We start from the raw sequence: 27,015 nt of genomic DNA, 5'->3' as shown, positions 1-27,015 counted from the left end.
ATAATATTTGTACGGGTCATTATAGCCACATGACTAGAAATTCCTATTTAATTTAACTATCTTGAGAAATCGTGCCTTTTACTGGTGTTACGCAGATCTACTTGACCTTGCAATAACCCTTATTTAAGAACTGAAGTTAATGCTGATAGTTATATTTTAATAGTCCGTTAACGGGTAGTTAGAGTTCAAATAGTCTAGCTAGTAGTTTCTAGTTTTGAAGTGCAGTTTCATATGTTACTTGTGGATTTTATTGTGTAAACTACTGAGAGTTTTAGTAATCTGAAATGGAAAAATACGAACGTGTTTTTCAGGGCTTTTCAGAATGATAGCTATAATATTATGGGTAAAAAATTGCTAGAAACTTCCGTACATCGTCGTCTTTTGCTGTTTCAAAGTTTGTTACAATGTGGTCACTTCACGATATAAAACATTCATGTACAATACAAGTGCGTATGCGCAACTGACGAGAGCTTTACCTTCTTTTTTAAATTTCGGGAGGCAGCAATTTTTTACACTTCGAAATTGTAAAGACGTAGACATGTGACTTGTGGCATCTGCACATAGTTTTCTGAATTTCTTGCCCGTGCAGAAACTAGATTTCAATAGAAAAGGCACACCGTATATAAATCAATGCTTAGAAGGCGATAAAGCCTTAAATAGAGAGGTGCTAGCTCTCATAAGTTGAACCTTTTTTACGATTTGGCCATTGCCCTCGGTTTTAACGATCCGCGTAGGAAGATAGGCAATTGACACTTTTGATTTCTCGCCTGCATTTTTACTATTTTGATCTTAGAACCCGTGCCGATGCAATTGGACCGGAGTTTTCCGTTTTTGCTAATTAACTATTGCTCAAATTAACTTAGTCATTTTCCGATTGTCCTTTTTTGATTCAAGAGCTTTTCCGGGAATCAAATCGAGATCTTTTGAGAATCTTCTAATTTGCTCTACACTGGGATAAAGACATCTGCCATGTAAGTCAATAAATAGGTACGCTACATAACGAAAATTATCCTAGAAAGTCTTCTCACATAATCTTTTACATATTTTATCGATAACATTGTAAATAATTGCGTTAGCAACTATCAATTACCAACTAAACACCGCACGCATCTAATAATAAACAGAAATATATTAAAACATGATAAAAAGCGTAAAAAAGATGGCCGCCGTCGCCATGTTGAATCGAATGCGCGGGAACGAGCGATCGGGTGCGTTCAATAAATTGACATACGCCTTATAAGGTCCTGTAGCGTCCCATTCGTCTTGTTGCAGGTCTTAGACCTTAGCTCGGAGTTAGATGGCGTGTTAAATTGGGCCTGTGAGACTGGCTAGCTGAAACTAAGCGACTAACATTTATGGGGGTGCTATTATGCTTAGTTGGCGACGAGTTAAACGTTGCTAATGTGTTGAGTTCACATTTTAGTTGAATAGTTTTTTATTTATTACAAAAATATAAATATAGTTTCAAAGTACATAATCAGCATCAAAAGTTTTATGCAAATTGGTTTTCATACTGAAGTTAAGTATCTTCTAACAAAATAGATACAAACGTATCATTACATTAACTAGATTTAGTAAAGCTAATTTACATTGTTCATCAGAATCAATTGCAAGTTAACCATTAATTGTCCACAATATCAATTACAAGAATAGTAAACCACACCAATTACGGCACCATTACGATCTCGTAAAAGGACAAAATGGCGGATCTAATTGAAAATGCAATTAGAACGTGAAAACATCTCACCTAACATGAGAAACTGTCGTCTAGAAGTCCAATTAAGTGCAATTGATATAAAATGATATAAAAATCTTCGTATATTATAGTGTATAAGCGAGAAGGCTGCGTCCTAACCATTTAGATGTCCCTAACATCTTACAGACTCTCCACAAGAATGTCGTCGTAGTCTGCAGACGTTTTTACATACATTTATTGACCAGCACACGGCTCCCACCTTAAAACCCTAACCACCACTACTCCCTCACTCAATTTAACATCGTACCTCGAGGTAGGAGGGTCGGATTTTCAATGTGGACGTTGTTCCTTCTGGTCTTTGAAGGTACGCCGTGGTGGTTTGGTACTAAGAGCCGCAAGTTCTTGTGTTAGCAACGCTGGCTGTCAGGTAGTTTGTTGAACGTGATTACTGTCCGTCGTTTTGATTTGCAATGATTTTCGCATTGTTTTCGACTTGATGTTGCCAGAACTGACATTTTTATGCTAATTTGTCATTAATTAAGTTTTGCTGTTATGGTGTTTTTGGATCTGATTGGATGTAATAAAATAAAGTAATGAAGTGGATCTTTCGTGGTTTTCAAAATTCTTAAACCCTCACTAACATTGTGCGAAGATAACTCTGTCTGTCTGTCCAATCTTTCGAGCTTTTCCTCCAACACTACTGAACCATTTTATATGTTTGATAAACAGAAAATCCAGAGCTTGAAAATACCTAATTTTATTCAGGTACATAAGCTTTTCAAAGTTTTACAGTGCCTTTACAGACATATGACGATCTTAAACATTTTCCTTCAATATGGTCAAAATATAACTTATCTGACTGGGTGATATAGCCATAAGTCTGATCCCTAAGTTCATTAATACTTGCCATACCAATTAAGATGGTGCCTAAGATAAATAAACGATAAGAAAGATGATTAGATGCCATTAATTTTCATATTCCTGTAATTGCAACTGCAGTTAGTATATTTAATTTAATTATGTACCTTATTTAAATTTCCAGAATAACTGAATAATTTAAAATTAAATTTCTACCCTTGCCTAATTGTCTAGAAAATTACTATGTAGATGCAGGGTCACTTAGTACAAGTAGCTGAAGAATTGCAAAAACTCTAGTTTGGTAAATTATAAGTAAAATTCCTAATGTTCTCAAGTAGTAATGAAATTATGAATTACGAAGTAACTGTCTCCTATCAATTTTGGAAAGGTAACCGTTCATCCCCTCTTGAAATAGGTTTTTGCGGATGAGTATCTCCGGATTACCTAAATCATCAGTCATTGCGATGACTATTTGTAAAGCACTGGTACTCAGCTGAATCCGGTTAGACTGGAAGCCGACCCCAACATGATTGAGAAAAGGCTCGGAGGATGATGATTGCGATGACTGTTTGGTCAGAAATCAAACTTATCAGACTTTCTGACTTTCAATGATCCAATTCCTAATATCTAGTTGAAGTGTGATTTGTAGAAGTATTGTTTTGTAGTTTTATATACCCAACTCTATTCCGAGATTTTCAGTTTAAGTCGGATCTTCTTAAGTCTTAATTCTTAACAAATTATTCTTATTAATCGTGTAAGTAAATTGCTACAGTTTCCTACACAAGTTCCCCCTTACTACTTACGATTTCAATAAAATCTGCATACATTATGTTCGTCTGGTCGTCGTGAGTGTAACAAATCGTCTCTAATTGGATCGGTATTGATGGCTCCACACTATATTCAGGCACTATCTTTTAGCTTTAGACTAAGTTATGTGGTAGGATTTATACTATGGTTGTTATCTTTTTTGATTTTGTTAAGATACTTGTGTATAAATTTCGCAAAATACTAAACTGTAACTCTGCCTGTCTGTCAGGCTTTCATGTCAAAACCACAGAACCGATTTTTTTATGGGTACACAGATAGTCTAGCCATGGTCTGACAATGGACATAGGCTCTTTATCCAGGTGTGAGAAGTTGTTTTTTAGGGTCGCGGATGGAACTGCGTTGAATATTATAGTACCTAAGATGACACACACTCACTTCAATGTCTGGTATAGAAAGAACAAAAAGTGTTTCATGAAAACTAAAAGCTATAGACACGTTTGACCTGCAATATTCTTCGCATTACTATGCCTTTTTCTGACAAAAGTGGCGAAATAAACATCCCAGCAACAAATGTCTCAATAAGATACCTACGCAATGGTCTATTACAGAAATTATAATATCCGTATCTACATAAATTGATAAGATCAATTTACCAAAACTCGGACAGTGGATTAAGCATAGAATTATGTGAACAATTTATAAAGAGTGGGTCTGAGGTACAGCTAGGCCCTGTAGGCTGGTTATACACCGTAAAATTGCAATAATAATCCGAATGATTACAAATGGCTAGTCACTGACCGGACCAGTCATTTGATATTGAGTTTATTTCTTCCTTTATGCCTAGTTCCCTTTAGTGTTGGTTTAGTGATCGATAATATGGTGAAGAGTATTAAAACCTAAAGGTCACTATGGATACCTAAAAAAACAGTTACGAAATTACTTTGTCCAATTTTTATTCATCTTGTGTCTTACAGTTCCAGTGTGTCTTAAAAGATCCCAACGAATTGAGAACCTCCTCCTTTTCGGGAAGTCGGTTGAAACAAATATGTGAAATTACAATATGGGGCTAGTTGTATCATCTTTGATGCGATTTTAATTGACTTGCATAGCTAGCCATTTTTACGAGTATCAGAAGTGGATACTTGGAAAAGCACAAAACTATCTCCCTTTTTGGATAATAATAGCGACTAGACCGATTGTCTCTTCAAAGATAGGTAACAATAGATGTCCAATGGTTGTTCATCTTCAATTGTCTATTTCGTTGCAAAAGAATTTCAAGATTTCACATAGCACTGCACCTTTCCACACCACGTGGCATTCTAGGTTATAACATAGAATTTTTGATAGATAGTTTCTAATTACTGGGCAGGTATTATATTATATTGTAGTTCGTCGCAGAAAAATCGCACCCACCTTTGCTCCTAATTTCTCAGCAACGTTTGAATCCAAATAACCACCTAATTTACGAGTCCCATATACCCTCGTATAATATAAACAATCTGATATCTGGCCGCAGGGACAGGTTTCTATGTCCTTGGAGAGAAATGTGCTTCGAAGGGCCACGGGCGAAAGTACCCGCTCACAGTTCTTCAACCACGATTAATTTATAATAACTAAACCATTAGAATTTTTATGATGAACGAGTATTTGGGTTGGTTTCGGATTTGAGGAGATTTCGAGTTTATTGCTTTGAGATGATACGTTTGGGAGCAATCGTGAGATTTTGATAGAGGTTTTGTTCTAGAATGATTGGACTAAGGTGTAATGGGTAGTAAAAGCTATGAGCTACAAAGTAAGAAAACTATTCTGTCTTCTAATGGAATATATATAGGTATATAAGTTTATCAGGATTACTTTCCTAATCTATGTAATTAAGGGGCAATCGCTTTGAACAATTTTATATACAATCTATCAGTTTATGGACAGGCAGTATAGACAATCATCATATCACATAGATAAGTTATCTATTCTGGCAATACGAGATTTAAGAATTTAGGTTGTGTATGTAGGTGTATGAGATCTTTTGATCCTAGATTATATTTCTCCTTGTCATTGTGGTCAAAAACGTCGGTCTATGCCGTATGTGACTCCTCAGGTCACAAATTCTAATGCAATAAGTTGAAATTTCACCGCAGTAAGCTTTCAATGGTGCAAGAGCTTGGTCTTAAAGTCAGGTGCATTCTTCCGCATAAGGAATGCTTTACAATGGCCTGTTGCTATGCACAGGTTACTTCCTAACTACGACTTATTGTGAATTTACAAAAACTGGTTGTTGAGACCTCACATACGGTACACACATACCAAGCTCACACCAAAAGATTCTTTAATTCAAACTTAAAGAAATAAAAATGACACATAAAATAAAATAGCCATAAAATAAGCTATCATTGGAAATTTCTGGAATTTAGGTTTCCTTAGAAATGACTTGAAACATTTTCATTGAAGTTATTTTAACTTTTTCTTCGAGACACACAAAGCCCGATCGGCGGCGGCGAAATACAACGATTAGAAACCGGTTAGGGAACTGCATGAGCGGCGCATTGCACTCGCTAACTCCTAAACTCGGCTCCAGAATGCGTTCCCGGATCAACCCTGCTGACGAACCCCTTGAACGAAAACGTAAACGCGCGCGTTGCGGCAAACTTCACATAAAGACTAGAGATTTCTATAGAAGTCTGCAACTCAGCGAAACGTGGTTCCCTTAGGTTTTGCAATAGTTTCTAATATAGTTCCGAGTAGGTAACGCGTGGTTTTGCTGGAATGTTCGTTGCAGACTCGAGGGTTAGCGATAAAATAAGTGGGAATCATTGACATCGGTCATGAGGTTCAGATATGCTGCTTAGACTGGATTAGGTGAAGCTAGATGCCTTTTTAAAAGTCTAGGTTTTACACTGAAAAACATGGCTGTGGAGCTTTTTCGAGTAAAAGCTAGTATGGTAATTAAAGGCTTTGAGAATAAGTATTAGGTTTTTGTTAGATGGTAAGGTAAAGTTAATGATGGAGTGGACGGCCATTTTATTAAATTTAAAGATTGTTTGATGCTTGCGTTGTGCAATGGCTCCTTACAAGATTTTGATTTTCTGCATCAAGTAAAAATTCTATTTAAGGGATATTGGATGTGCCATGCTTACCTACTTCTATCGGTATCGAATTAGACTAATTAACATAAACTGGTATGGAACATCATATTTTCTGAAGTTTATTGTCTCCTACTGTAAATAGTGTATGTATGTAGGTAGGTTTCCAATATAAAATGTAAAGTTGCACATAAAAAATATTCTCCTAATTCCTTACGTACAGCAGGTTTCAAGAGCCCCCTTATTCCTGGTAAATCTACGTTTATGGTTATTTCTTGTTAATTTAATGATAAGTTACTATTATATGACGCGATGTGAAGAAGCATTCGATAATTGGCGTTTATTGAAGAAGCTCGTTATTTTTGCAAAAAATACTCGCTATTGGACTTGAGTAAAAGATGGGTAATTCAGTTGGAGATGGTAGATTAGGTGTAAACAAGAGTGCCTAGTGAATACTATTGAATTTAACCAACTTCCCAAAAAGGAAGCTCTCATTTAGAATATCGGTATATGATGAGAGTTAAGTTCGGATACGAAAACATCTTGAGAAAACTATAAAGTCTGAAATCACCAACCTGCATTGAGCAAGCGTGGTGATTAATGATCAATCCTTCTCCGTGTGAGAGGAGGCCGCAGCCCAGCAGTGGGACGATAAAGGGGTTGTAACAGTACAGTAAGTTCGGAAGTTTTGAAAAATTATAAGAATCGGAGGTCTATGAAACAAGCTTTCGCCACAGGTTTCACCCATGCCAAGTGGGAACTACGTCTACTTCTCTTTTAGTGAAGAATTTTTGTATTTTCAAAAACAACTTAAAAGTTTTTCGCCCACGCCATTTTCCCGTTACAATTCAAAACTCTAATTAACTGGCTAAGCCGTGTAAAGTTCAGGCGTCTGACATTTAGATATCCTCTCTGTTTAATTAACTATAACCTTTGTCAGAAGGGGTGATGGCAAAAACTGACGAATTAACTGACTTATCGCGTTAAATACCTGGTAATGTCACATAGGCATAGGAATGAAGTGTTTTTTTGATGAAAATGTGGTGTTTATTGGTTTGTTTGTCACGGGGGGTCACATATTCTAAGGTTGTGTAGGTATCTATAGGTAGTTATGGTCCAACTTCCACTTAAAAGTTGTACCTAAGCGTGTTAAGTTAGCTTATAGATGACCGATATCTCTAACTAAGAAATAAGTCTTTATTTTTTATAGGTATATTTTGTTTAAAATACTTTAAGTAACTTTAAGTTTAATTTAATTAGCAATGAAAACATTAATAGCTTCTGCTGCTAAGGTGAAATAAATGAAGCGCGGACATAATTCGACCTCATTACACTTATCTATTACCAACAATAATTAAAAAGGTATAAAGTTATTATACTGATTAAATACAAAGTTTATTTAATTGCCTAACGTTTCCTTTGAGTTTTTTTTAATAATAACTCAGGATGGTATGTTTAGAAAAACTATTGTGACCTTAATAATGGTGAACTTTAAATGTCATTAGGGGAATATAATGGATGACGACAGACAGAAGAGACAAAATTGGGATAAGGGCAGGAGGATGATGATGAATTGCATTTGAGAAGTTTTTAATTACTTAAGCAACATTCTCGTTGCTCACCAGTAACCAACAATGATGATCAACTGTTGTTGACAATGATTATACGAAGCTTTTGACTACATGACACTGTTGCATAATAAACATTTTCGTACACAAATCAAGTTTTATGTATGATCTTGTCAATTCATAATTTAGGTGAAGCTGCTTGCAAATAACCTTGTTTTAAGTCAACTTTACAAATAAATAGCTGACATCTTTACATATGCAAAAGCGATGTTATAATTATGCATCTTTTGAAACTGTCATTATAATAATTCTTGTAATCCATCAGGAATGACTGCTTAATCGGCCAATTACGGCTGATGTCTAACCTAGGGTAGGCCGGCTGATAACGAGTGCTACATGGTAATGTGGTATCAGGGGTTGTTCAACTTATCAGGTTATTCATCTGAAGTTTCTTATTACGACATATTACAACTTGTTTAGGCATCTACATATTATTATGTTTATTTCTTGGTGTATTTTTCGAAAAAATCATGCTGCATCTTTGACGAAAAAAGTCTTCTGTAAAGCTTCTCGTTTGTTTAAATGCGCTAATCTCAGGAACTACAGGTCCGATTCGAAAAAACCTTATAGTGTGACATAGCCCAAGTGACTGGAAGCCAACCCCAAAATAGTTCGGGAAAAAGGCTCGGAGGATGATGTGTATATACATAGCCCAATTATCAAGGAAGGCTACCGGACGCTGGTAAAACCGCTGACCGAAGCTAGTAGAAAAATACCAATCTAAAGTTCAAAGTTACAAAAACAAACTAGGAGGCCTATTTTATTAACAGCACAACCAATAAACACGATTAAAAACAGCCAGAAAAAAACCTCAAACTGCTATTTTTTCCCTTGAAACGCCATTAGATACGTTATGTAAAGTACAGGTTTTTCTTGATATGTGTCCGCAGCCGTTTGTGCAGTCCTGCAGCTAGAGAAATAAGATATAAAACAGTGAGTTGAACAAACGGCGTAGGAACGCTCCTTATTTGTAAACATTGGTAGCACCCGATATTTTAGTCCGGGTTTACAGCGAGTGTTGTGTGCTGTGCTATAGTTTTGTATAATTACACTTTATTAGCATGTGATTTAAAACCTTCTCCTTCGAAGTATCTAATCTACTATTCTACTATATCTATATATATAAAAATGAAACCCGCTTTCCGTTGTCACGACATAACATGAAAACGGCTTGACCGATTTGGCTGAAAATTAGAGGGGAGGTAACTTAGACCCGGGAGAAGATTTTGGGATAGTTTTTGTCACCATCCGGCTACGGGACGCGGGTGAAACCGCGGGCGAAAGCTAGTCTTATATAAAATAAAGTCGTGTTCGTTACACATTTTATAAATGGAAAATTAGAGGGGAGATAGCTTGAACCCGGGAGAAGGACATAGGGTAGTTTTTTCACCATCCGGCTACGGGAAGCAATCATACCGGAACGCAGGTGAAACCGTGGGCAGAAGCTAGTAACTACGTAAAAGTAGCCGCAAAGTTGCATCGAACGTAAAATCAAGCAAAGCCTCTCTATTTTAAAATATCTGTAGATATGTCCAGTGAATTAAGTATTTTTTCACGATCGAATTAAATTAATTAATTAGTACTAACAATAGATAGACAATACTTGAAACTATTATTCCTTATTAATTTTATAATAATTATTATCTTTTATCTTTTTATATTTTCTTTAATGCGAAAGTTACTCTGTCTGCCTGTCTGTCGCGCTTTCACACCAAAACTGCGAACACCTAGTGGTTAAATCCATCAATTAAATATAAAAGCCAATCTTCTTTATTCTTTTTAAAAAATCCAGGCCTTTTGACATTCCAGCTTTCACGAACGTTCATTCTTCACAAATTCCAACGTTTAATTCTAAAAGCTCACACAATTCAGGACTTTGTTCAGAACACAAAACTTTACAACCATTCTTCAGGCGATAACAAAAGACGTTTGATACAAAAAGTATAGATTTCTCACAGCCATAAAATGTAGCTTTCAGTGTGTGAAATGCCTTTTGGCGACTATTTGTGTTCATCTTTTTGCTAGCGAGCCTAGTCGCAGCGGGATCGGAGATCCGTAGGATGATTATTCTTCTAGTTCTTTATGTACTTACTCTGTACTGCAATGGTTTACTAAATATTTATCATCAACATCATTATCATCGGCTATGTTTATTGTCAAACTGCAGGACACAGGCCTCTTTTCATACAGAAAAGGGATGAACGTCAATCACCTCAATTGCTCAATTTGACCATTGACGATTTCTGACTTTTAAGTCCAGGTTTCATAAAGATATTTTCCTTCACCTTTACTCAGTCACTGTCCAAAATATATTTGAAAGTATGTCTAACTTTGACTACGGAAACGTACATTTGTACTTTCCTGACCTGGAATAAAAACCAAACACTCAAACTCGAGACGCTGTTGCCTTAACAATATCGAAAGAGAAATAGCCTCTTACCACAATATCCTACAGAACCCAACTACCGATCTAGCGTCTATTCTATTGAATTTATTTTTCTAGATGTGTTATAACCGGTCGAAAGGAATCGTGTGAAAATAATACAAGCCCGTACGTTGCCGTGACAAACGCCTGGGTATAAGCTAGGCTATGCTTCGCTACTGGTCAACTGGTCATTTACCTATGATAGCCATATTTTTCAATTAGAGGTGCGAATTGTAATTCATTGATTTCAACTTCTGTTGGTTGTTTTAATGCAACTTGTTAGCAAGTTGGTTTCGGTTTTTTGTTTTGCAAGATTGATTTAAGGTTTCCTGGCGTAAGATGTCTGTTAAGGTGTTTTTCGTGAAGATAGATAGTCTAATTGTTTTAAGTTCTATTGAAGGATGCTCCGCTTTCTGTAGGTAAATGAGTTTGGGGAAGCGAGCTTTTTCTGCAAGTGATATATTTTATGCAACCTAGATAAAATTATGATTGCTTAGTTAGAGGTTGTAGGTATATGTAATATCATAAACACCTAATTTAAATACATTGTTTAACATTTCATAGTTACCTAGTATTATAGAGCTGTAGCAACTTAATTTATTGTTTAAATAACTCCGGAATGCTTAGCGTTTCTACAGTTTTTCCAACAGTCAGGCCATTCTTTAAAAATCGATTTATCCTTCGTCCTTAAAGAATTATAAATTAATTAGTAAGTAGGAACATTGTGTAGTTATCAGTAACATTAAATTAGCGAAACCAATTAATTGACCGTATCAACTAGAATAAATAAAAACGTCTTTGCATGTACCTTTTTCTCCTTTTTTCACTTGAGCAAGTTTTTATCTATGAAGTACAAAGTTAACTTGCTAATTGGTATAAGGATACTTGTGTACACATTCCTGATTTTTAAGAACTCGATAAAATTATGTAAAAAGAAAATAAGTATTGTAGGATTACAATTAATTAGCAGGTTGATAAAAAAGTATTTTATGTCGCGGTTCTTAATTAAATTAAAGACTATCAATGTAAGTAATAATTATTTGGTCCTTTTGTACACGTTGGTAGGTATTTTTTGTAGGTAAATAACTTAAATTCAAAGCGTGCACATAAGAATTTATTGATAAATAACTTAAATGCATAGCGTTTCGTTTGTAAGTAGGAATCTTGGGAACGTTGTAAGACTTGGTATGTATCAATCAATTTAGTTTTTAAAAGTCTTCAAGTGTCATGTTGGTATGTAAAAGTCTTCAAGTATCATGTTGGTATGTAAAAGCGTCGTTATTTATTTCCTAGTTACTAAGGTACTATTTCAGATATTTTATTTCAGATTCACCCATTGAAATTAGCTTAAAATTTTCTCTGTTTTTTTTTTTTGCAAATCACACACCCTTGTAATGATTATTTAGCTTGAAGCCTATGTGGAACAATACTGCTCTTTCGTGGTCGCTATAGAAGATATAAAAGACTAGCTGTGCTTTCCGGACTCGCGTCCAAAGAGAACGACTTCCCGAAACCGGATAAAAAGGAACCTAAGTTACTCCTCATTATATCAACTATCTGCCAGTGCAAGTTCCGTCAAATTCCATCTATTCATTAGCTATTTTAGAGATCACGTAGCCGCAATAAACAGACACAAAGAGCCATAATATGCACCTATTCATATTCATTCACACGCTCTGTACAATATTATTTATTTATATAATTTTATTAACTGTCTCATAACCTCAGTAATATAACAAAGTACCTAAGAAAGGAGATAGTGAAAACTAGAGCAACACAAACTCACAACAGACTGCCGCCGCGACCTCATACTTATGTCGGCTTTTATCAGTATGACAAATTAAATAGATACCATCTGCGTATTCTGTACTACATTCTACAGGCGACAAAATTTGCAGCGACAACTGGGGTCAACACAAATATTAGTAACTGGTTGTTTGCCCCGCATTGCCCGGGTAACTGGGTTGAGGAGATCAGACAGGCAGTCGCTCCTTGTAAAACACTGATACTCAGCTGCATCCCGTTAGACTAGAAGCCGACCCTAACATAGTTGGGAAAAGGCTCGTGAGATGATGATGTACCTATATTTGCCCTGAATTCAACCGCATCTCGCGAGGTCTTTTCCCGTACCCGGGTTAAAATATAGTGCCCTAGCTGTTCTTCTTCTGAACTACTTACCGAACCCGGACAAAATATACCTACTCGGGGATACTTATTTATTCAAGGTCTTTGCATGGACATTTGTACTTCTGTGTATTTATAGAACTAAGTATTCAGGTACAGGAAAGGAAATCTAACTGTGTTGATTGAGCCATCGTCTTTCATACGTAAACGATTTTACAGAAATCAGCATGGTTGTCCTTACTGTGGATTTCAATAACCGATTTATCGGCTGTTTTGCTGCGATTAGAGATTTAATTTTGACATTAGCTTTAAACAAATGATTTCAAATTTTAATCTTGCAAAACAATGCATAGTTAGGCTATTGAATTCCGCAGTACCTAAAGTATAAGCCGTTTTAATAACGAACAGTTCAGGGAAACAATAAGACACAAATAAATATTTATATTGTTTATTACATCAAATGCATTGCATTGTTACTTGGGAACAATAAATAAACTGGTGAATTATTATCTTGTATAACGATAAACTATGTTTGCAAACTTTTTATACACGTAAACCGTTGTTTTGTCGATGCACATTCTGACTTAACTGATCTTATATGGTCTGAAACGCAGAAGTTAAAAACTGGTCGTCCGAACCGAATTTAATTTGGTAAAAGGTCTGGAATAAAAAGATAAGGTAATTTAATATTTTTCAGAATAGTTGGAAAGTTTCTGAAAAACACTAGTTTCCATAGATTTTCATAGTTTGTCACATGTGCATCAATAAAACATTAAGAGAATCTATTCAACATTTCAGAACTATAGTCTGTTCAATACATGAAGAAATTCATTATAAGCCGAAGTGAATACTCGTAAACAAAACCAAGAAACAACATAAAATATATGAAAACTCTCGTCTTTGGTTCCTATAAAAGCTTTGGGATACCAGCGGAGAAAAATAACACAAAATTGTACTAAACAGGCGGGAAATAGAAACAGATTATTATCAATACATCATGCGTTATGCCTTAGTTTAGTTTATTGCGTTGCAAAAACAACCCTACGTGATATTTACAAAAAATTCAAATCACTGGTGCATTACATAATTATCATTTATGTACTCGCAAATAATGATTGCAGTTCAACCGATAACAATACCGAAAAACGTACACTTTCTTTTCAAAATAGCACCAATATTTTAATATCAGCACATCGCGTGTACCAAAAAACGATTGCTGGCAACATTGTTGAACAAATTAACAGCTAGCAACACCAAACTTTATGCAAATTCGCGCGATAATATCATTACAACCCTTAATGAAGTATTTCTTAAGTATTTTAGCACATCAAGGTGTAAATTATAGGAGAGAAAATATATGCACAGAACGACAGTATACGTATTAGTTTTATCTTTGATTACAGTTGCCTAAAGTATTAAGATATGGTAAGTTAGACACTGAAGGATTACAGACATTGCACCCTTTATCCATTCACACATCTCACAATAGAAAATATACACTTTATTCTTGTATAAATAGATATGTTTTAAGGTAAAATTAATTAAACTATGGTAACACTTTGTCTACGGAATCATAGATAATAGAAGCTAGAAAAACTGATATAATTTGTGGACTGGTTTTTCTGACTGACAAGGTCTTGTAACATGCAGCATATTTTATTTTTTCAGGACTCCAATGTAATCCTACGTGGGTGAAAACATACATAGTAGAAACTATAAAGTTTTGTAATGCTTTTGAGTACCTTTGATAACATGATATGAATAATTTCTAGGATTATTTGTGTACCTAGAAGTGATATGATATTTTTTTTATTGATAATCATAACCATTGTAGATTTAACAGACAGATCTATCCACCGCAAGTTCAAAACTATGCATCAAGTTAAAATTAAGCGTTAACTACAAGTTAAATTACTCACAAAAATTATATAAACAACAAATGTGAACATTAACATTAAAATTTACAATCTACAAACTAATGGCTCCTTTTTACAATGACAAAACTTCCAAAAAAATTCCTTCATTTTTAAATTACCCCATCACAGTCGTAATTCATTACAGTCATGGTAAACAGGAGCCACACAAACACAAATGTTGCCAACTACGAAAAACTATCGAATTATTTAAAAAACGTACCTAAATTTATTTGGTCTCATTTTAGTAACGGTTATTTATTTATCAACAGAAATCAATTAACAAATTAATCTATACATAGAATGGATTTACAGTTAATATAATATTTATTATTCGTATTTATTTTAGCTGCTCTTTGATGTCCTACATTGTTTAAGATAGAGAGCTATAATATATCGCTTGTACCAGATTATTCTCCAATTATTTTCAACTCGGAATATATCGAGATAAAAGTTGTTACATGTCTGGTATGTAAAATGAATCGATTTTTAGAAAACAAGTCGTGAGTCGAATCGATAAAATCGAAATTAAAATCGCTTGACAGCTGATTGTACGTCATGTTTTGCGCTATACAAATATTAGTATCATTCCTATCTAATCCCTCATTCATTTACATCACTTCTTCATTTATAGTACCTTCCTTACCAATATTATGCTCATCATCATATCTTTATACAAAACAGAAAACTGATCCTGTCACTCCTAAGGAGAAAATACCCTAAGGCTTCTCAATAAGGTAGCGAGGACATTAGCCAGACATTCAGCTCTCAAAGCCAGTTGACCTTCCAAGGTCGAGTTGTTCTCCTGCCCTTGACCTTGGGATTTCTTGGCGTTGTGCTCGTGGATGATTTGTGCCATCTCAGCGCCGGCCAGCTCTTTGAAAGCAGCGGTCACGTCGTGGACTCGGAGGACCAGGTTTCGCGTTTGGAGCGGTGCTGACGTGTGTCTGCCGAGAGCCTGGAGTGGAGAATGAAAGTTATGGTAATGTTGATTTGAAATAATAACTATAGGTAATGATGTATTTAATTAAATAAGGGGACACTTAAATATAGTGAGATAAAATCTGAGTTATTATTATGTAAAATTTTTATTGAGATCTGAATAGAACTTGTCAAAATGAAATGCTGGGACTGGTTGGTTCCACTCCTATCTTTATTAATCTTTTTTACAATTCCGTTGGAATTAAGGAATTAACTTAAGGAATGTATTTTTTTTTCAAAGAAAAATGTTTCTGTCCTAGGATAAATACTTGTAGTCGTAGGTCAGAAAACTCGTAGCTAGTCAGGCCCAAGTTCACTAACAAACAAAAAGTTTGACTTAACAGTTGTTTTCAGAAAACAGATTTTTATGCTGTCGGTTCACTTAGGCCGAAGCGCATCCATGTCTCAAGTTGTAACTCACCTGTGCCAAGTCAGACAGCCTCCTGAGCGGCGTGAGGCAGTCGGCGAGCGCGGCGGGCGCGGGCGCGGGCGCGGCGCCGGCCGTGCCGAGCGCGCCCACGAGCGAACGCGACGCGCTCACCAGCGTCACCGCGCATGCCGTCAGCTCGCTGCGAGCGCGCTGGAGAACAGATGGAAAATAACTTGAAAAAAACTTGTAATATTTTAAAGCTTTCACTACAATCCTAACCTACCCATGATCAAATTTTATGGTCTTTATACTACAATCCTACTTGTTGCAGTTTTGTGGTACATACCTAGTGTGACCACTGTTTAAAGTTTTCAAAATTATTTTTTGGTATAAAAGCATGATGACCTAAACCCAATCGTAAGTAGTCAATGGAGCAAGTACACCATCGAAAACTTAAGAATGCTACGATATGACTTCCATAAGTACTATTAACATTTGTGGATAGAATCATCAAAAAAAATATTTTTTTTTTTGCTTTTTTTACATAAATCACATAACATATAATTATAATCATAAATTACGTGATCCAACTCACCTGAAACTTAGCCTCATCAATATCCTCGCCGCCTCCATGCGCGTGCTGATGAGAACACTTCTGCGCCACCTGGTGTAGCCTCTGCAGCAACCCATCCACCGCCACCTCCGTCTTACACAGCAGGTTCTCTATCGACACATGCCCATTGTTCCCGGGCTGGAACTCCGGGAACTTCACCGTAGGCGGCGAGGGAGGCGTTGGAATATCATCCACTACCTCATCCTTAAACCTCACGTGGTTCTGCACTTTTGGAGTCGGACTTGCACTGTTACGCCGAAAAGACTGCCGCTCTGATAATGGAGGGCTAAACACCCGCTCACCAGGCGCACCATTCAATAAATCAGGACGATTACTAAACCGCCTGTTCATCTGCGGAGAACATAAAGAAAGTGCTGTATTGTTCTTCAAAATTGTATTCTTGGTCTCCGAGTTGGATCTCACGTGGCGGCTCTGTAATGTCATAGAGCTGTAGTTAGGCGATGATCGAATATTCTGAGCTTCTTCATCAGTTAATCTGTTCTCGTTTTCCAAGTTTCTATACGTATTCAAGTTACGTTGGAAATGGGGGGAGCCAATGCTGGCTAATCGCTGTTCTGGGTTCCTAATCGGTGATTGCTTTTGTGAATTCTTTAATCGGAGTACTTCAATGCTCGGTACGGGAGGTAGAGGTGGCTTCTTGGGAGGTAGCAAAATCGGCGGAGGTGGTGACAGCACTTTGTTTTCTAATCGCGGCGGCAATTGTGGAGGGTTCGGCATACATTGCTCGTTTATATCGCAGATGACTTTGTAGTTCAGCTTTCTGTTATTCAATGTACTGAAGTGATTGTTTGTAATCTCAACAGCGCTCAGCTCGTTATTGAGACACGTAAATGAATTTGATCGTGGTCTCGGAGCGGGTACTGGTGGTACCTTCGGAGGTCTTTCAGGTTTCTTACAATCGGAGTTTTTTCTTCTTGGCGGTGGCCTAATTTCACATACGTCAGGAATGGAGTCTGAATTCTGAATTTGCGTTTCCACTTTTTCATTATCATCAGAATTCTCTTCGGATTTATTCTTGTCTTTACTACAACAAGAAAACATACCTTTTCTCTCAACTGTAGGGTATTCTATAACGTGGGCGTTTCCATTAGATTGTTTCTCACCAGCCTGACTTTTTCTTTTACCTTTAGGGGAATCGGATTTCGTTTGAGTAGCAACTTTGTTTTTGTCTTTGAGTAAAAGACTATTTCTGGCATCGCTCAAACTTTTGGCTGCGAACATATTCCTTATTTCGCTAACGCTTAAAGTTCCCTTCACGACATCACCGTTCGCAGTTTTTGCTTCAGTGTTTGCTTGTTCGTTTTTTGCTTCAAGTATTTGACTATGATTAGCATAACTTACTTGTTCTCTATCTAAAGTGGATGAGTTAGAAGCTGGTGGAGGTGGAATGATATATGACATTATTTCTTCTGGAGTCAACTCGATAGCTGGAGTGACTTTAACAGTAGGAGGCTGTATAGTAACATTAGCTATAAATTCTTCTAGTGCATTCTTCTTCGGTGCATTTGCTAAGTTTTCTTGTGAATTCACTTTGTCATCAGCAAACGATGGTGGAACTACGGGTAAAATTTGAGGCACTTGCGTAGCACAGTCTAATTCGTCGGGCGTTTGTGGGGGAGGTATCAAAGTTAAATCTATAAGCTCAGCATCATTATCAACTACGCTCTCTTGATAGAAGTACGGGTACTCAGCCGCTTTCGTTTCTTCTTTACTACTCTTTTCTCTAAGTTGTTTCAAATATTCTTTTAGATTTGGTTCCTTATTGTCTTGCGTTGCGTCAGGGCTGACTAGACCAAAACTAGTTCTGACTCCTTTACCCGTGGACTTATTTTGATGTTTGCGTATAGGACTACTTGTAGGTGTATAAAGCGAATCATTATCACTCTCTGAGTGACAAATATCATTGTTCAAAGCTATCAAAGCATCAGTCAATCCACAGTTATTCAGTATTGCACTGAGACCTTGAGACTGTCGCGTGGTTAAGCTATTATTGTCTTTTCCATTCTCCGGTACAGTTAACCCGCTCAGTCCTTGGTTTATAGTTTCAGTCAGTAACAGCAACGAGTCACTATGTCTCAGTATGCCAGGCGCATCATCCGTCATTCTACTAGTATTAGACTCTGTATCACTCTCTACATTATCTACACAAGTTTCTTTACCAACTAGCTCATCTCGTAAATTCTCATGATAAGTATCGAAATCACAATTTTCAGTCAAATATTGTTCGGAGTTTTCAACTAATTTCTGCATTTCTGCTACTCTTCTTAGCACCTCTTCGTTTTTAGCTTCTACTAGCCTGGGGTTGTTCGACGCGTTCTCTAAGAGTTCCATGGACAGAACGCTTTGAAGGTCAAAGCCCATGCCATCGTCGAGGTAGCAAGCGTCATTGGGATCGAAGAGTCTAAAGTCATCGTTCCTCTTACACTTCTCGAAGTGGACATCGTGGCCTAGTAGACCAGATTTGGAATCATAGCCTATTAGTGGGCTGGAGTTATTGCTATGGTTCCTGTTGTTGATGTTGGTGTTCATGTTGGTGTCGAGCGCCTTGTTCTGGTCGGGGGTGGAGTGGTAGGGTGGCGGCATGCTGAAGATCGCGTAGTGCTTTTTCGACATCGTGTTCATGTCGTCGTAGTGGAGGTAGCTCCATTTAGCTGGCACCACGTTGTGTTGCGACAAGTATGGTGGAGCTGAAACAGAAAAATATGATTTAAATATTGTATCAACAGGGCACACAAATTAATAAATCAAACCAGTTACATCTTCACTGTTGACTTACCTATATCTTCTGTCATGGGTTCCCTTTCTTGTTCCACATTTAATTCTTGACCAGTAACTAGACGATAGTACCTACAAAAAATATTTATTTATTTAATTCTCGCTCTTTTAACTATAAATACATAATTATCATACTCCCAGAACTACATAACTATAAAATATGAGCATGAAACATAGAAAATTTCATTTATTAAGTCTATCTACAAACTTTTCTCAGACACAACACTCTACCTAACACAACAACTATCCAGTATCTCAATTTTTATTCCCCTTTTTAACCGATTTTTTACCTAAAAGTAGCCCATTTTAAGCTTCTGCCTACATACCCAGCAATAATAAGCGGCATCTCAGCAGCGTCTCTCTCGTCCATCAGTAGTGCCAGCACCCTGTCTCTCTGCAGGAAGATGGCGACGTCGGCGCCACCACTCGACCAGTCGCGCTTCACTCTGATGCCTTCCACCTCTTCTAGAGAGGCGATCGGTTGAGGCTGTAGAGTACAAAGCAGAAGATGAAAGATGGCCATGGTGGTTTAATAATGTCTTATAATTGTTGAAGTTCTTATGGTAAATAAACCGGCCAAGTGCGAGTCGGACTCGCGCACCGAGGGTTCCGTACAAATGCTGTATAGATAAAAAGTGAGTTTCGCGCCAACCGTTCAGTTTAGAACAATCATAGTTATGTTAATTTCGTGAGAGTCAAAATAGTTAATATTTTTTATTTTATAATATAACTAAAATAGTAGGCCAGTACCTTGTAAAAGTTATTTATATACAACATTTTATAGTCATCATTCAGAAATCTGATTGAAAATAACTAATTATGTCTTAAAGGTCATGGGGCATATCTGACCCGCTTTGTAAAAAGTGGCGGACATGAATCAAAGTCGTTTTAAATCGTGGAGAATGGTATGACGTTTCTTTGAATATAAATATTTTATTAAAATTCCATGGAGACGAATGTCCAGGATCGTTTGAAAAATATAAAAGACAAACAGTTTCAGAGGATTGTACAGGTTGCAATGCTAGTTTTTATTGGTAAAGACATTTCATAAAGAAGGAAGGTGCCAATCCGGATGACCAGGATCTGATGAGGATCTGGAAACCCAGAGAAATCGAGGGCAACTCTTGAATATTGTAGGCACGCATCGAGTCATAACCAGACATGTGAGTGTAATTTTGAGGGTACTGGTAAACTGAAGGTTTGGAGCTGATTTGATTATGGAGACTACAGAGAGTCAAGGGAACTCCCGAACGGTATGTTGCAACTACCACGTGTTTGGGCTTATTTTATTCGTATTGGCGAAGACTTTCCACAAAGATAGGTTTGACTGCCATTGTGGGATCGACAGCTAAGATCAGATATAGTTATGGGAACTCCTTTACAATTTATAACGTAACCTTGTGTTGGAGCTTATTTTATTTTAGGTGATGAGAATTCACTACTAACTTGGGTTAAAGCAGCCATTGCAGGAATGGGATCTTTTATTTTTGAGGGATTAATCACCTAAAGAGCCCCAGTTTCAGGTTTTTTTCCGCCTGGTTTCTAGAGCCTTGACAAAAGTGTAATTCTGTCCCTTTCTTTGTTTTATAAAGTCGGCATTATTTTATTTTGTAGCATTTTACAAACAAATCCAACTTCAAAAATATAAAAAAGCAACAAGAAAACAAAAGCAAGAAAGAAATTAAAAAGATGCATCGGTCTAGAAGTCGGTGTCTAGAGGATGCATCTATATTTATTTAACCACCGAGATCTAGACCGATGCATATAAACAGTTTTCTTGTTGTTTTAGAAGTTGTTTTTTTTTGTAAAAAGTTTTTATTTTTATAACTTTTGTGAAAAGTTCTCGTCAATACGAATAATATAAGCCCAAACACGACGTAACTAAAACATACTGTTGAGGAGTTCTCTCGACTTTCTCACGTCTCCATCATCAGGTAAGCTCTAAACCTTCACTGTTTGACAGTATCACCAGACATACATCTGAGAATCAAGTTTTAATCCTATGCATGCCTACAATTTCTGATAGTTGCCCTCGATTTCTCAGGATTTCCATCATCAGATCCTGACCTGATGACAATGGAAATAAACGGCGAGTATACTCTTTCACTACAAAGAAATGATTTCTCAATTCCGTCAAACTTGGTCGTTTAAATTCCCCATTGAAATGAGGAAAATATTTAATGTTTACACCTAATTTTCTCTAGATTCCCATGGTTCACATTGATGCGACTAATGCCATAGTAAATCAGAGCCTTTATCATTATACTGTGCTATATTTCGTTCGTATCCGCCGTGGGTATGGTTTTCATACTAAGGTGCCCAATGACCATTGAATGATTTAAAATTTTTCACAGTTTAGAGGCCATTATATTTAAGAAGTGTTTGATATGAATTTTACTTTTTATTCAAAACGTTAATATCTCTACGCGTTCATGTGAAAAAGGGTAGGTAGTAAGTTTATAATTATTAAAAAAATATTTTATGTCATGTAAGCAAAAATAATATTTTAATATTTTATGTAACTTCAAATTTATCATTTTCGCAATTTTTCCTTTATCTGTACTATATAACGTTGCTTCGTGCCGAATTTTAAGATTCTGAGTTCACGGGAAGTACCTTGTAGGTTTTGATTCCCTAGCGTGTGACGGAAATTCGTCTAAGGTGTCGGTAAAACTGCTGTATCTTTTGATCGCGTTAACTTAGAAGTTTGATTTTTTCATTGCTTAAAGGGACAATAGACCTAGGTATTTGGTATAAATTTCAATTTGGTACCTTTATTCGTTCGTGAGAAATAAGGTAGTAAGTTTTATTTTATTAAAATATTTTTTTTATATTATATAACAAAAAAAATGAGATTTTCGCAATTTTTCCTATATTTGCATTATATAACAATGCTTCATGCCAAATTTCAAGATTCTGAGTTTACGGGAAGTAGGTTTTGATTCCTTTGCGAGTGTCGAGAATTTGTTGAAAATATCGACATAATCGGTTGTATCTTTTGATTGGCTTGGCTTAGAAGCTTGATATTTTCACAGCCTAAAGGGACAATAGACCCGAGTATTTCATGTGACAATTTCAGCTTGATACGTCCACGCGTTCTTAAGATAAAGGGTCTTGACAGACAGACAGACAGACAGACAGACAGACAGACAGACGGACAACAAAGTGATCCTATAAGGGTTCCGTTTTTTCCTTTCGAGGTACGGAACCCTAAAAATTGAGATTTTGTAAGAATAAAGAGTTTATCAACACTTGGATAGCCTTATTATAACTAAGGTCGAATTCTAATTTAACTAATACCATGATTCTACATAGAAATTGAAACATCTATGTTACAACAAGTTTAGCAGTCACCCATCTAATAACCGACTGCGTTAAGTGTGCTTAACTCAATATCGATCGATCCTGTTGTTTAGCTACGAGCTCGTTATTACGGTATATACTACACAAGGGTGTGGAGCCGGTAATTAAGAAAGGAAATACTATAGGACCACTTCCATATATCCATTGTGCTTGGCTGCAGACTTTACCAATCTAAAGAGCCCCAGTAATCATGTATCTTTTTATCTATCTTTTTTTATTCCATTCTGCCCACACGTCCTAACCTACTCCTCTCCATTTCCATCATCATCATATCCTCACCACAGAGTTAGTTCTGCCGACGATCTGGCTGAGTCCAAAGCGTGGAGACACGAGCAGCACTCGCTCCGGCCGGCTGCTGCTGAAGCACTTCGCGCCGTAGCTCGGCAGCCCTGCCACGATGTCCAGGTAGTGGAGTTTAGCCTGGAAGTTATAATAAAAAGAAAGGTGTAGAGGAAAAACTGGAATTATCTCACGGCATAGTCCTCTAGGCATTTGAGTGCAGAACGACATCCTATTATATGTATATGTAACGATTTTTTTTTGTCTTGCGTCAGTTTGCACCCTGTTCCCAAGATAGCTACTTCCCACACATATATTTTACCCACACATAAAAACTGTCGCGTGTATAATAAGACTTTGTTTTTGTCGACCAACCAAGTACTTTCGCTAATCGTTATTTTGGTATTTTTTGTGCCTGGATGCAGTTCTTTCCTTTCATCTATTGCGTTAGTAGGTATTATGAAGTTATCATATCATATCGTTTATTGCTTTCCATAATGTACATTAGGTGGTTCCGCCAGTCTTAGAAACTGAACATTTACCTGCAACTGCGTCAACTGCCTCTGGCTGCCAGTCATCTGAGAGTTCAGTTTGAGGAAGTGCGCGATCAGTCTGCGAAGTTCTTTGCGCTTCATACTCTCGAGTAGGCCGCTGGGAACGAACCGCTCTAAGCCGAACTCTCTCCTGAAAGTATACAGTATAATTATTAGAAAGAGTGCCAAAAACTTTTAAATAGTGGAAATCATCATCATCTCAGCCATAGGACGTCCACTGCTAAACATAGGGCTCCCCCTTTGATCTCCACAGATACCTGTTGGAGGCGACCTGCATCCAGCGTCGTGGAAATCATACATGGAAAAATTTAATGTAATGTGGAAGTAATACAAAGACATTTTCTATATAGATTTTTCCCTCGAAATCTTTCTATGTACACTATTATCCTTGTGGAAGGCCTCGCTAATGCGAAACCCCTGTAAAATGTATCTTAGGATACTTATTTATTCACCTTAAAAAAAGGTACCTTTCATTTTGCTTTTCTTGATTGTGGTTTCCCAATCTTTCAAATTATTTTTATAATATTCGGCTAACATATTACTTCAAAAGCTACAAAATACTCACTCAACAGCCTTAACAGTAAGCTTGGCTGGCGACAAATTATTAGCCAACGCGTGCTGATGCATATGCAGGGCCGCCAGCCGCAAAGCCACTTCGGGCTGCAGTTCCGGAGCAAAGCGTTCCTGAGCCACATCGTTACAGCACTGCATGTACAAGTAGTCCAGCGCTGCTAGGTCCCGCTGAGCGAGCTCGGCAGCGGCTGTCGGCATGAACACGATGCGGAAGAGGCAACGCATCTTGTAGGATCCCGGGCGCGCTGCGATCTGAAATTTTGTTGGAGAAGATTATCAAAAGTGGGTTAAGACTTATGTGTGTTGGCGTAAAAGCTAGGTGCATTTGCCTGTTTTGATTGACTGTGTATGCAGAATATAGGTGTCGCCAGTTCTTCACTTCAATAATTGCTTTGTATTGTTTGTTGAAAGCTGGAGTGGTGTTCCCACAACCTGGTTTGAATATAATTCTAATCAGTCTCAAATATAATTTGTATCAGAAATTGATGTAAATAATAATATGGATGACAACAGGCAAATTTTGCTGTGCATTCCAATAACCAGCTACTTTACTACTACTACTACCCTACTATGCACTATACCACCAATGATTTCTATTCTCCATGGCAAATCCTTCACCTCAGAAAACGAAATTCACAATACCGTCATTTTACGTCGAAAACGAGAGATATTTTGAACCACGTAATATAGTATCATTTAATATTAATTCTATTTGAGCCACACGTGACGCACATATTTTGCATCCGACCGTAATAATATGGAAAATTTGCTTCAACGTAAATCCTTGACGTATTTTTCGTAACAAAATATATGTCGGTCTAAATTGTATATAATTCTGAACAACTTGACTTACCCAGCTGATTACCTGAGGATAAGAGAATTATTAGCTGTAATAAATATTGGGTAGATACAAAATTCTTTGCTAAAAAAACAATCTTTAAAGTCCCCGAAACTACTTTTGAATTTGTAAAACCAGGCACTGAGATGATTATTAGTCTAGTATTCTTCACCCAAAATTCTGATCGATATGAAACTCATAATTTCTTCAAAAAAATTAAAACTTCGACTACAACAGTCTTAAAAATTAAAGTAACGAAATAATCCTCAAGTAATATAGTGCTTACCCTAGCTAAAGACTCCTTAGGATCCAGCAGCGTCAGCTTATTCCTCTTCAAACTCTTGACATGTTCCACCACCAGACTGAAGTGCTCCTCTGCCGTGATACACAGTTTATCCTTGAGGCTGGTCACCACGTCTGCCACCGTGGTGGTGGTGTCGTACTTGAAGGACTTCGTCTGACCATTCTCCAGGAACACCTTCAAGACATTGGCCATCGGAGGTAAGCAGAGATCGCCGAGGGAGAAGGCTGACGGCTGAAATTGTGGAGAGGAATAATTTAATAACAGCATCAAACAAAACTTGTTTGTTTGCACTCCTAAGACTTCAAAACTACACTACACTCTTCCCGAGTAACATAGGCTATATTTAATCCGGGTACCTACAGGATAAGTTCTCACGGGACGCGGACGAAACAGCGGGGAAACAACCAGTGTGAAATAATTTGTGGAAAGTAGTTCACATGATAATATAAACTGATAACAACAATCATGTCTTCGTAATATTAGAACTGATAAATATAAGATACTTACTGGGTACATAGGAGCACCATTCAACTGCACGGAATCAGCGAACCGGACCCTCGGTGGCCTTGCCCTCAACCTCGCTCTCTTGGCAGCTGATAGCAGAGCTGATCTCCTGGCAGGGTTACCACTCCTTGCTGGTTGGCAGACGCGCAAGGTGACCTTGTCGGTGCAAGCTCGGACGGCGGTGATCACGTGCTCTCTAGCAGCTAGGCTCACGTCTTCGCCGTTCACGCAGAGGATCTGGTCTCCGGGTTCCAACTGGAAGAGTTAGAGTAGAAGATGGTGTTATTTTTTGCCATCATGATTTATCATAGTTGGAAAAGTGAAGGTAAGTACCTATGACATGGGTACTATATACACGTAAACTCAAAATATTTATTAGTTTATTTACATATATTGCAGTTCCCGGATTGAATTGAATTCGTGAATAAACTTTAGAAACGCCTTTCTAAACGACGGGATTAGTAGTGCAACTACGAGTGTTTTATCTCGACGCCATATCCTTAAATTGCATCCATGTTCTACTTAATCGAGTTAGACCCCAATGTAGCCTTATTTTATTTGTATCCAAATTCTTTTCTTACCTTCCCCACACTAGGCGAGTTATCAGTGACGAACCGCACGAGCACGGGTCTCTCAGACCCTGCGACGAACCCGAAGCCGAGCTCGGGGTCTCTCTCCAGCACCACGTCGCGCGGCGCGGGGGGAGACTCGCAGGAACAGCCTTCTGGAGCCACGTAGGTTGTCGTCTTGTTGACATGGCTGGGAAATGGAGGATCATGAGTTACATACATATTTTGGTGACAATGCCGTGCAATTTGACTGACATTTGCTGACCAATAAGCATTTTAACACATTGAAGAAAAATCAGAGATGTATTTTACACCGTTGTGGTTTCTGATGATATTCAGAACCATATCCAAGATCAACACTTGTATCAGGCTTTTCATTAAGTCCAAAACCTTCAAGAAGAGAAGAGAAGAGACAAAAAGTCGTTTGTGACGGTTTCTTGAAAATAAATTTCTTGATCAGCAGTTAAAAGGTCTAATTTCCATACCTCATTATGCTTATTCAATTGCATGTTCTATTATACCCAGTCAGCGAAAACCACTCACTTGATATAATAAGGTTTCCCATGGCAGTCCAGCGCCTGTTCCCATCCATACGGGAGTTCCTCTTCATCCTGCTCGCTGCCACTCCCACTGCCTTCCTTGCCAGTGGGCCAGCTCTCGGCTGGAGGGAGCCAACTCGCTGTCCTCGTGATGTGACTGGAATAGACGAAATAGAGTGTTATTGTTGAGGTCTTAAGGTATGTTTTTGAATGAGCAAAAGTTGTAGAGTGGAAGTTTGTCCT

At 37.4% G+C, this 27,015-nt stretch overlaps 1 protein-coding gene across 2 annotated transcripts in view; it reads right to left on the bottom strand.

Annotated features, from left to right (window-relative positions):
• Positions 1-13,010: 13,010 nt before the first annotated feature.
• LOC124633647 overlaps positions 13,011-27,015 on the bottom strand; it is a 199,347-nt gene continuing 185,342 nt past the window's right edge. Inside the window, exons 3-15 of one of the 2 annotated variants that reach the window (XM_047168937.1) lie at positions 26,777-26,929; positions 26,246-26,423; positions 25,668-25,919; positions 25,143-25,391; positions 24,872-24,883; positions 24,011-24,270; positions 23,434-23,575; positions 22,892-23,032; positions 19,576-19,736; positions 19,251-19,321; positions 16,436-19,161; positions 15,892-16,050; positions 13,011-15,447 (exon numbers count right to left, since the gene is read on the bottom strand). In XM_047168937.1, coding sequence (XP_047024893.1) covers positions 15,193-15,447; positions 15,892-16,050; positions 16,436-19,161; positions 19,251-19,321; positions 19,576-19,736; positions 22,892-23,032; positions 23,434-23,575; positions 24,011-24,270; positions 24,872-24,883; positions 25,143-25,391; positions 25,668-25,919; positions 26,246-26,423; positions 26,777-26,929 — 4,759 coding nt within the window. In that variant the 3' untranslated portion in view covers positions 13,011-15,192. The remainder of the gene's footprint in view (positions 15,448-15,891; positions 16,051-16,435; positions 19,162-19,250; positions 19,322-19,575; positions 19,737-22,891; positions 23,033-23,433; positions 23,576-24,010; positions 24,271-24,871; positions 24,884-25,142; positions 25,392-25,667; positions 25,920-26,245; positions 26,424-26,776; positions 26,930-27,015) is intronic. The other variant, XM_047168938.1, reaches the window with a different exon arrangement.

Source organism: Helicoverpa zea, chromosome 10 (assembly GCF_022581195.2).
Source record: "Helicoverpa zea isolate HzStark_Cry1AcR chromosome 10, ilHelZeax1.1, whole genome shotgun sequence".
Classification (NCBI taxonomy): domain Eukaryota; kingdom Metazoa; phylum Arthropoda; class Insecta; order Lepidoptera; family Noctuidae; genus Helicoverpa; species Helicoverpa zea.
Note: the sequence above shows the minus strand (reverse complement) of the source record. Positions and strands in the feature narration are given on the sequence as shown.